Raw genomic sequence first — 12,605 nt, forward strand, 5'->3', positions numbered from 1 at the left:
ATAGTTGGCATCTTACTGCTGTAAATAACATTTATAACTCAAGAGGAGGTCCAGATAATTCATCCACTTCAGGGAGTTTTACATTACCTATATATTTATTCTTTAGGTCACATTCCAACAAAAATGTCAGCATTTCTTCAGTAAAAGTTTCATCGGAATTTTCTATTTCTATTATACTGTAAGATAAATCACCATGAAACTTAAAGAAAAATACAAAACTGGTCTTATTTAGGTAACCTCTTTATTTCAGTGAATAAAATTCCTTGTTATCAGTCATTTTCACACAGTAAAAAAGGTGAGAAAGAAAACCCAGAGACATTAATTTTGTAAACTCGACTACATATATACTTAGCCACAACTCTGTATAACATTTCTGCATGTATGTCATTTCTGTAACAGGATTTCATTTAATTTAAAACGGAAACACACCAAAAAATCCTTTTCCTATAGGGAAGCTGACAAACAATTATGAAACTACTTTTACTTTCTCAGCTTCACATCCCACTACTGGCCCCATAACTCCCTACTTTATATACCTGAAATCTTGAAATACCTCTACCTCCTCTACATAGACTATGCTGTTTAACTCCAACAAACTTTTCAAAAATCCTGTACTTCTAAACTTGACACATACCTATTCTGCACTATATATCAAAATAGCTCTTATTTGGGCTTCAAACCCTGAATAACCATCACCTCTCCTATGTAATTCATTTGCTGACCCCTCTGTATAATTTATTACTTTCCTCCATACTGTTTCTACTCCTAATACAAATAAGTGTCATTCCATGTATCATTTTGCAGTATATTTCCCTCCTGTCCTCCTTCAAATTCAAGATTTTACACTTTGTACCTAAAACACTATACAATGCAGGTAAACTGAAGTAAGTTTTACAATTTGAAGAGAATAGGTGGTTGGAAAGAAAACACACTTTACAGCTGAAGAATCTACGTTTGAAAATGGTTCCTACAATTACTAACTATACAACACCAGGCAAATTCTTTAATCACACAAGACTTCCATTTTTCCAATGATAAAACTAACAAAATAGAATATTAGCTATCTAGTAGTACTACATGATGGAGAAGGAAATGGCAACCCACTCCAGTATTCTTGCTTGGAGAATCCCAGGGACGGGGGATCCTGGTGGGCTGCCGTCTATGGGGTCGCACGGAGTTGGACACAACTGAAGTGACTTAGCAGCAGTACTACATGATTTTTAAATGAGAAAAATGTATTTCAAAAGCACTTTATAAATCATAAAATATTAAGAAAAATTGCATATTTATGATTTAAGACATTATGTTATCCCAGTTAACCAAATGAATATCTCTAGGAATTTGAATGTGATTAAATTATACATAAAGTGTATTTATCTAATATTTTAAAATATTTTTTGTATATGTTTAATAAAGTATTAGTAAAATGGTGCTAATTTTTTGTGTTTGCTTAAACTTAAAATTAATGAGGTAAAAAGACATAAGATGATTAGCATATGCTCAGTCACTACTTTTTAAATTTATCCCTCTACAATACAGTATGCACCCACTACAGTTGGAGGCCTCTATTTTATTAACCTTTTCTACCTAGAATAACAATTTCACTAAGTAGTCCACAAAGTGTGGAAAATAATAAGAGGGGGAACAAGACTTCTGGAACAGCAGTACAAGGAGTTTAGATCTTCTCCTCAGCAAAGCAAAATGATAAAATGCTCAGCCAACAACTGTGAAATACCTGGAAATTGTTCTAAGGGCACACAGCAAGTAAGAAACAAATCTTGATAAGAACTGCAAGAATCTATGGCATTTTAGCAAAGACCTGTACCTTTACCCTGTCATCCTATCTCCATGTATGGGAAGCTCTATTCCGGACTCTCTCTGCGAAAGAGTTGAACATGACTGAGCGACTGAACAACAATCCAGCACTCTACTCCAGACAGCACCCTCTCCTCTCAGCTCCTAGTCAAGGACTGCGGTTTCACCCCAGGAGGGACAAGCTGCACCCCAAGTTGCAAAAGATTTTTATCCTAGCCAAGAGAACTGTCTCTCCCTTCCCCCACTCAGCCCCCACAAGTAAGTCAGAGAAGCCCTACTCCAGGCATAGTAGGCTGAAGCCCTTGACAGTCTCATCCTCAATTTGCTCACAGGAACAGCTCCCATGCTGGGAGGGCCAACTTGTGAAGACTAGGGGGTGCCATTGCTACTGCCCCTCTTTCGGTGCCTTCTCATACAGTGGGAGCATAACTCTGGGAAAAGTGAGTCCTCATCCAGTTCTAGGGTGGGAGCACAGGGGTTCTATCCAGGGAGAAAGGCAGGCTATGTGCTCTATTGCAAGACGTTAACTATTTGCAATACAGAAGGAAGAACTCTAGCCTATAACTGTTGCCTGAAACCAATGGAGATCTTTGCTGTTGTTCAGTTGCCCAGTCATTGTCTGACTCTTTGTGACCCCATGGACTGCAGCACACCAGGCCTCCTTGTCCCTCATCATCTCCTGAAATTTGCCCAAGTTCAGGTCCATTGCATCCATCCGTGGTGATGCCATCCAGCCATCTCATTCTCTGATGCCCTCTTCTCCTTCTGCCCTCAATCTTTCCCCTTCATGGATCACTGCCTTGTCGTGGCAAAGGGGCTTGCGTAACTCAATGAAGCTATGAGACATGCCATGTAGGGCCACCCAATATGGACAGGTTGTAACAGAGAGTTCTGACAAAATGTGACCCACTAGAGGAAGGAATGGCAAACTATCCCAGCATATTTGCCGTGAGAACCTCATGAACTGTATAAAAGGAGATCTTTGTAGACAGCAATTAAGAGGAGGCTGGTAGGCTCATGGCACAAACAAGGCAAGGCATCATTAAGTTTAACAGAGAGAACCAAGGGAAAACATAGTCAAGAAAAGCCTACTTGGAATTACAGTCATCTCTTTAAGTTGATAAGGATGTGCACAGCTGCTAGCTGAGCAGGATGTGGGACAAATCTGAAGCACTCCCTGAGTTGCCCAGATACATCAACATACAGCAGAAGTACTACTGCCACAAGTGGCTTACAAACAACCTCTGACCATACACTTGAGTAAACAATAAGCCACTCTAAGGCAATAGCAACTCCCAGGAAGTAAAATCACATTCATCCTGGCAGAGAAAAAGACTGAGTGTCCAAGGCTATAGCCTCTCAGGAGCAATGAGAGGGGAAATTCCGATCTATCAGTCCCTAGTTCAACATGTGGCAGACAAATAATGAACTTCCTGAACTATGACAACAGCATTCAAGCCAATCACACATCCAATGGTAAAGGATAAAAATATAACTGGCTAATGAGACTTGAAACATAGCCTTTAACCAATATATGACATTTAAAAGAGGAATGATCTCTAATCAATCTCTAATCAAACTGATCTCTAATCAATCACCTTAACTTCTACTTGAAAAATTAGGGGGAAAAAAAGGGCAAAATAAAACCATAGGAAGGAAATAATGAAGACTAGAACAGCAATAAATACACTGGAGAACAGAAAAGCAATTAAAAAGTTAATGAAACCAAAAGTTGGTTCATTGGGAAAAAAAATCAACAAAATTGATAGGCCTTTAGCTGACTGACCAAGAAACAAAAAAGAGAGAAGACTCAAATTATCAAACCAGGAATGAAAGCAGAGACATCACAACTGACCTTACAGAAACAAAAATAATTTTAAGGGAAAAGTATTAACTTTATGTCAATATATAAGACAATTTAGATGAAATGAAAAAATCACCAAAATGGACAAAAGAAGAAATGAAAAATCTAAGTATACTTATTACAAGTAGAGTAAGTGAATTAGTAATTTTAAATTTACCACAATAAGTCATCTGTTGTAAATGGCTTCACTGGAGAAATCTGCCAAACTTTCAAAGAAACAATACCAATTCTTCAGGAAATTTTTCAAAAAAATAGAAGAGGAAAACACTTTCTAACTTATTCTATGAGGCCAGTATTACTCTGATACCAAAACCAGACAAAGTCATCATGAACTGGGAAAAGAAAGAAAGATGGCTAAAGAACATGAATAAAGATGCAAAAATCCAGAGAGAGTACTCTATCCCAAAACAGAAGAATACTTATTCTTCTCAAGTGCACATGGGATATTATCCAGAATAGGTCATATATTAGGCCATGAGACAAATCTCAGTAAGTTTTAAAAGACTAAAATCATACAAAGCATCTTCTCTAACCACAATGAAATTAAAACCAGAAATTAAAAAATTCAAAACGTGTGGAAATTTTAGCACACTGTTATAACAAATTGTTACAGCAAACTTTTAGCACACTGTTAACAACCAAACAGGCCAAAGAGGAAATAAAGCAAACACATCTTTAAACAAGAAAAATCAGAAAACACTTAAGAGATAAATGAAAACAAAAACAAAAACTCAATGGAGGCAGCAAAGCAGTACTCGAGAATATACAGAGAGAAGATCTTAAATCAATAACCTAACTTTATACACTAAAGAACAAGAAAAAGAAGAGAAACTAAACCTAAAGCTACCAGAAGAAAGAAAATAATAAAGATTAAACCAGAAATAGGTAGCTCAGTGGTAAAAGAATCTGCCTGCCAATGCTAGAGACACAGGTTTGATCCCTGGGTTGGGAAGATCCCCTAGAGGTGTGGAAATGGTAACCCACTCCAGGATTCTTGCCTGGAGAACCCCACAGACAAAGGGAGCCTGGAGGACGACAGTCCACTGGGCTTCAAAGAGTCGGACACGGCTGGAGCGCACACCTAAAATAAGAGAACAGAAAAAAACAACAGGTTCGAGGAAACCAAAAGTTGGTTCTTTGAAAAGATCAACAAAACTGACAAACTTTCAGTTAGACTGACAAAGAAAAAAGAGAGAAGACACAAAAAACTAAATCAGAAATGAAAGTAAGGATATTACTATCGACCTTACAGATAAAAGGACTATAACAGAATATGATGAATAAACTGTATACCAACAAATTAGATAATGTAGATGAAACTGATAAATTACTAGAAACACACCAATCGATAAAGTGACTCAAGATGAAATACAAAATCTCAACAAACTTATTTAACAAAAGATTCAATCAGTGCTTAAAAACTTCCCCAAAAGTAAAGGCCAGCGCCGAATGGTTTCAATGATAAATTCTAACAAACATTTAAAGAAGAATTAAGAACAACCCTCTCAAAAACTCTTCCAAAAATACAGAAAAGAAAAAAACTGCCAAGTGTTTAGGTTAATTCCTGTCATATAGTAAGCACCATGTAAGTCTGGGCTATTATTACTATTTATTTACTATTACTATTATTATTATTGGGCTTTCCCAGTCACACACTGGTAAAGAATCCGCCTACAATGCAGGAGATGCATGTTTGATTCTGGGGTCAAGATGATCCCTTGGAGAAAGAAATGGCAGCCCACTCCAGTATTCTTGCCTTGGGAAATCCCATGGACAAAGAAGCCTGGTGGGCTACAGTCCATGGAATCACAAACAGTCAGACACGACTGAATGAGCACATATACACTATTATTATCATACAGCAAAAGGCTGCTGCTAAGCTGCTAAGTCACTTCAGTCGTGTCTGACTTTGTGCGACCCCATAGACAGCAGCCCACCAGGCTCCCCCGTCCCTGGGATTCTCCAGGCAAGAACACTGGAGTGGGTTGCCATTGCCTTCTCCGAGCAAAAGGCTATTTACTTCTAAAAGTTCCCCAAAGTAGACACTATATAATCTCCCCTTGCCCAACGATCATTACTAAGATGCACTGCTTCTAGTGCTAAACTGTATAGCAATAATACACAAAATCTGGAGACAGACTGTGGAGTTGACTCCTAATTTTGCCACTCTGTAGCTGTATGAGTCTTAGGTCATACAGCTTACTTAACTCTGACTGCCTTAATTTCTTCTTCTATAAAACAGGAAAAGTAACCCATTCTTTACTGGGTTACAGTAAGGGTGAAGTGAGGTATAAAGTATGTGTAAAAGGGCTTAGAGCAATGTCTGGACACACAGCAAATGCAATATATATTTGCTATTACTTAGTAATTTGTAAGCTAATGTGTTAATTATATACCACGTGCTATGATAAGCACTTATATTACATTTTTTTCCTTGCAAAATCCCTACTATACAGATGACAAGGGTTGAAAAGGGCTTTCAAAGGTAATACTACCTGTCACACTGCTATGAAGTGACGGAAACAGGATGCAAACCCAAGTATTTCTGGATACAAAGCCAGAGCTCTTTACTTTTCATAATGGATTCACCTCAACCGTTTTCTCGCCAGGGCTAGTGACAAACAGGCAAAATCAAGCATACCATTCTTCTCCCTGATCCCAGAGGAAGTTGTACAAACCTCCCTTTCAGAACACAGCCCTCTGCACAGTTACTATCAACAGCAAAGTTGGTATGAGGAATAATATCAACTGGACATCCTTGCTATTTATAAACCGTCTCTCATACAAAAAGAGGGAGAGTCTTATTTAAGGAAGACAGCTTTTATCACTCCATAATCAAACTATGATGAACCACAGGTAAAACAATTTTATATGTAAGGTTAGAGAAATATTTCTTAAAGAAAACTGTTACTTGATTTAAATAAAATCTAAGTCTCTTGTAAAAACAAAAAATGGTTTCCATACTTCTGCAGAGTCCCAGGCTTCTACAAAAGTGAGCTGCAACTCAGAGTAGGCAAAGTCAGTTGCCTCATACTCCAGTTTCAATCAGGAACAACTTTGCTTTTTATCTGTTCTACCGGTAGAACAGAGGTTCTTCATAAATTTCACTTAGGAGGGAAAGGTTTCTACTGCTGAATACTGACACTAAGAAACACTATTCTATAAGATACTTGGAATTCACTAAAGTATTATAAACCCAGAGTTTCAAAACATTGAAAAAATGTTTCTCTATGATCAAGGACAAAGTACTATTTATTCTGAACTAAATCAGAGTCAATAAAATCTATTGGGTAACTTGGAGTATAATAACTGACTACATGATGCTCCAATTATTGAATACCAATAATTCCAACCAGAAGACTATGACTGAGACTAATCTGGTCACATCTCTAGTCCCTGTCCTGACTTAATTCCTCCTTCTAGTTACATTGGCTACTCTCTTCCACTACCATAGGCTAAAAGTATATTCTGTTTAACTCCCAAAGACAGCTTTTAAAATGGCAGGGTGGCACAAAGAGACAAGGTCACCAAGATGGCTATTTCTATAACCATTCAGTCAAACTGTGGTCAGTGGAAATATCTGTCAAACAAAACAACCATCCTACCTGAACTTTACCCAGAACTAGAAAGTGCTTATGGACAAAAATTATGATAAAGTCTTTGGGTAGCTTAACTATATTCTCAAAAATAACAATAGGGGAACAGTTAAGAATATTATGTAATACAAAAACTCAGTGAAGTATTACATAACCAATAACTAAAAATATTATGAGGCAACAAGGGAAAGCTTTTGAAATTCTGAATTCTTAATAAGGTTATAATTAATTATTCATACAACTATGTAGAACGTGAACATACAGAATAATATATGTAGTACTGAAGTAAAACACCAGGATAGTGAGTGAAAATTTTTCCTTCTTTAAAAATTTCCCCCAAAGTAGTAAAGGCTCAGAGAGAAAAGACTCCAAGAAAGAGAGAAAAGGAAAACGGCTCAGGACGGATGGCAATCCACACAAAAATTTAGAAATGATCAAATATTCAAAGAGAGTAGGATGAGTAGAAATCCAACGAACGATGGGTACACAAACCCAGAGAAAGAGGTTGAAATCCACAGAGTAACCAACAGAGAGAGAAATAGACCAACAGACACCAGAGTTATAAAGGGAAAATAAATTTGAGGGGTTGCCAGACAGGTAAGCCTTTGGGTGTTACCATAAAAGGTTTGTTTGAAAGATTTGTTCTTCCCTTTCTGCTCTTTATCTTTGTGAGAAGTAGATGAGTTAGTATTTGTAAAACACTAAAACAGTGCCTGGCATATAGGGAAAGCTATATACATATATATATAATTTTTTCTTTTCAATTATGGTTTATTAATAGGATATTGAATGTAGTTTCCCGAGCTATACAACAGGACCTTGTTGATTATTCAGGGAAAGCTATATCAATTAAGCAATCAAAAGATGTTCAAGGGGTTCTGTAGGGAGGCCTGTGCAAATGAATCCCCACGCAATTCAGTGGTTCATGGAACAAATAATCCTGACCTTTATTTATTCTCCTCTGTGGGGTATTATAATGTCTAGCATCTAATAACAAAACCCATAGGGATGCAAAATTCCATTATAATGGTGCTGTGAACATAATAGATGCTCCATAATTTTATTTGGAAAGGGGCAGGAAAAAGAAATGACATGTCAAAACAGAGAAGATCAAAGATGTAACAGGCAGTTTGTAGGTTAAAAAAAAAAAGGTAGCATGAACCAAGTAAAGGGCTTAGGAAATAAAAGAGCTCAAATACTTACGAGGGCTTACAGTCCCTAAGACAAGCAAATGGATCATTTAAACTTGGGGGAAAAAATTGAGAAAACACCTAAGAAATGAGAGTCACTAAAGGGCCAATTTGCTAATTATGGTTGTTAAAACCTTAACTATGACACACACACACATACATACATACATACATACACATGTAACAATTATATATCTGTAGGTATGTACATCACAATCCTGGCTTAATACACAGGTACTTTCCCATATTATAGGCTCTGTCATGGAAAAAAAAATATTCCTAAGGAAATAATCTAAATAAAATTCAATGGAAAATAACTAAATGGTACACTAGGAAATACGTGAAGTAAAAAAGAACTGGGCTAGAAATCAAGAGGTATTATGAATCTAAGGAATTTGGGAAGTATATGCATGGTATGTGGGCTTCCCTGGTAGCTCAGACAGTAGAGAATCTGCCTGCAATGCAGGAGACCTGGGCTGGATTCCTGGAAGATCCTCTGGAGAAGGGAATAGCTACCCACTCCAGTATTCTTGCCTGGAGAATTCCACGGACAAAGGAACCCGATAGGCTACGGTCCATAGCGTCTCACATGACTGAGTGACTCAAACACACATGAAGAAACACATACACGGAAGGGTTTAAAATATTAAATTAACTTATTCAAAGTGATGTTAATTTAGCCAAAGAGTTTAAGTGCTTATTACTTGTCTTCCCTCTTCACCCAAACCAGTGAAGGAAGAATGTAAAGAAAAGACTGAATCTGGGAAGAAGGAACAGTGAACAGACAGAAAGAAAAAGACCATGGCAAAACTGAAGAAAATGATTTTCTATGATTCCAACTCCAGTGAGTATAAGGTATTAGTCACTGTATCTTTTAAAGAGAAAATCCAAGGGTAGGAGGCTAAGGGGAGTTCAAAGCAGATCTTTCTTTATCCTTTACTTTTACTGAATTAAATGTGATAATAAACAGTGATCACTTACAAGAAGTTCTGTAATATTACATCTTTTCCAACTTTTTAATGCAATCTATCCCTAGAATAGGTTAAACTTGCTCCTAATGTTTAAGTCTCATTCCGGTCCAAAGTCCTCCTGCTTCCTGTTCCCCTCCAATACTTCCAACTTCAACAAACTGACATCATTTTCCTCCCTCCAACAAACACGTAAACTATCACGGGCTCTGGGAGCACATAAGAAAGACAAAAGTTTTTGAAATATAGAACTTTAGAGCTAAAGAAGAAAATTCTTAAAAATTATTCCCCTCTATCATTTCATTAGGGATTTCCCTGTGGCTCAGTGGTAAAGAATCCATCTGCCAATGCAGGAGACATGGGCTCGATGCCTGGGTCTTGGAAGATCCCCTGGAGAAGGAAATAACAACCCACTCCAGTATTCTTGCCTGGGAAATCCCATGGACAGAGGAGCTGACGGGCTACACTCCATGGGGTCACAAAAGAGTCAGACATGACTTAGTGACTAAACAATGACATCATTTCATTAACATTTTCCTGTAAAGATATTCAATAATCATATTGTGAAGTTAGAAAAACTAGGACATGTGTTTTGGAATTCTTCCATTCAATAAGCAAAGTTGTTTTGATGGGAGGACAGGATACAAACTTTTTCTAGAAGACTATCAAGTCCATCACAATATTCGGTAAACACATCCTAAAGACCTACCTTTTCACCACTTGAGTAGAAGAAATAACGCAATCGGACTATGTTACAGTGATCTAGCTTTCTCATGATCTGGAGCTCTCGGTTCTGAAAAGGAAACACATGAAAATATTTTTTAAAGGCTACCTGCTATTCATATTGACTAAGATACTTCTGAAATAACATTAAGCACTTCAAACAGCAGGCCACAAATATGTTACTAAAAGGTAACATCCATATATTACTAAAAAGTATCACCAGTCGGACCATTGCTCTGCAGTAAGATAAATATAGAAATAGAAAATAAGTGTTCAGAATCTTTTATTGCAATTTGAAAGAACAATTTAACAACCATGAATCTTGCAGTTAAAAGTAGGGCCTATGTTTCCCTAAGTTTCACTTTTCTCATAATTCATTTTTATTGTATTGTATAAAAATACCAGTCTTCAATGAACTGAAAAATTTTAAAACTGTTACCTCACTACAAATAGCTTTAGAAGGACTGGTTTATGTATGCAAGAGATATTTGAAATGAGTCGTTATTACCATAATTTTCTGCAACTATAATAATAATCAACTTCTCATCAAACAAATGAGTAATGGGTACAAAGAAAACTCTCACATGCCCTGTTTTCCAAAATGCAGTGAAAAATCTAAGTTAGCCCTATTAGAAGGGCTCAGTTGCTAGAGTTAAAATATGATATACTAGAAGGTGTACAGTTATAGATAACACAAATAATTTTTCCTTTGGGGAGTTTCAAAGTTATGCTTCAAGAAAATAAAACATTAAACAATATGACAACTTTCCCAACACAGCAACACAAATTTGAGGAGTACATATTAATATATATATATATAAATAAAGACATTAACTGTCAGAAATCTAGTTAACAAAGTCCAAAATATATAACACAGAAAAAGAATACCAAAATACTAGCTAAATGGACAGAAATATAAAATCTCTGTTAAAATGATGATTTAGAAGAGCTACCATCATGAAGTACATACCTGGGAATTTGGAAGGTAAATGCTATTATGTTTAGAAAATAAGGCCAAAATAAAGGGGCCAGGGATGTATTATAGCCAAAAGGTCCAATAAGCAGAACTGTCTTAGAGCAGAGTGGGCTCCAGCTCTTGGAAGATGACAGCACAAATAAACATTCCTCTTCCCTAGAAACTTTCAGTAAACTTCATGATGGTTCTAGCATGTTCTCTAAAAGGAAATAGGGAACTTAAGATGACTCTCCTTCTGACTCTTTAAACAGAGTACAAGAGCTGGGCTTATGTATACAGTGATACTTAGAATACTTTTTATAAAACATCAATCTTTCATTCCATTACTTGTTACGTTTATAGCTGAAGCAATAAACAAAGAAACTCAAGACAGTACAGGATACTCACTTTAACAAGGATAACACATAGTATCAGACTCTGAGTTCTGACTATTATAGATGACAAAAAATTTTACAAATTTCAAAACTGTCCATTTTCTATTCCAATTGAGCTGTGTTTTGAAGTATGTCTATACTCTGTCAATTCACATCTAGGTAGCTACTTTTGTGGGAGAACTGCTACTAAGTTAAGACTCCTCTCAGATATTAAGATTGTTTTTTTAACATCGATGGATATATTAAAATAAGCTATTTTCCCAGACCCAGTAACCAAGGTAACAGAGAACTATTAAATTAAATTTCCATGTAATGGAATTTGTATTAAGACTATGCATATAGGGCTTCCCCAGTGGCTAAGCAGTAAAGAATCTGCCTGCGATGCAGGAGATGCAAGAGACATGGGTTCCATCCCTGGGTTGGGAAGATCCCCTGGTGGAGGGCACAGCAACCCACTAGAGTATTTTTGCCTGGAGAATCCCATGGACGGAGGAGCCTGGTGGGCTACAATCTAAAGGGTCACAGATAATAAGACACAACTAAAGTGACTGAGCGTGTACGCATATACTATGTATATGATCCTTTATCCAAAAGAATATAACTGAAGAAAGTATAAGGACTCAAATATTTATCTACCCTTACTTCCTGTTCATATTCTACTATTTTTGAAAGGAGGCTTAAATTTTCTCATTTTACAATTGCACTCATCTCACATGCTAGTCAAGTAATGCTCAAAATTATCCAAGCCAGGCTTCAGCAATAATGAACCATGAACTTCCAGATGTTCAAGCTGGTTTTAGAAAAGGCAGAGGAACCAGAGATCAAATTGCCAACATCCACTGGATCATGGAAAAAGCAAGCAAGTTCCAGAAAAACATCTATTTCCGCTTTATTGACTATGCCAAAGCCTTTGACTGTGTGAATCATAATAAACTGTGGAAAATTCTGAAAGAGATGGGAATACCAGACCACCTGACCTGCCTCTTGAGAAACCTGTATGCAGGTCAGGAAGCAACCATTAGAACTGGACATGAAAGAACAGACTGGTTCTAAACAGGAAAAGGAGTACGTCAAGGCTGCATATTGTCACCCTGCTTAT

General features: G+C 36.8%; 1 protein-coding gene across 3 annotated transcripts in view; it reads right to left on the reverse strand.

Annotated features, from left to right (window-relative positions):
* Positions 1-12,605, reverse strand: part of GSK3B (glycogen synthase kinase 3 beta) — a 208,598-nt gene that overhangs the window by 83,911 nt on the left and 112,082 nt on the right. For all 3 annotated transcript variants that reach the window (XM_068978845.1, XM_068978050.1, XM_068979423.1), the window contains exon 3: positions 10,143-10,226. In XM_068978845.1, coding sequence (XP_068834946.1) covers positions 10,143-10,226 — 84 coding nt within the window. The remainder of the gene's footprint in view (positions 1-10,142; positions 10,227-12,605) is intronic.

The sequence above is a fragment of the Capricornis sumatraensis genome, chromosome 1 (assembly GCF_032405125.1).
Source record: "Capricornis sumatraensis isolate serow.1 chromosome 1, serow.2, whole genome shotgun sequence".
Classification (NCBI taxonomy): domain Eukaryota; kingdom Metazoa; phylum Chordata; class Mammalia; order Artiodactyla; family Bovidae; genus Capricornis; species Capricornis sumatraensis.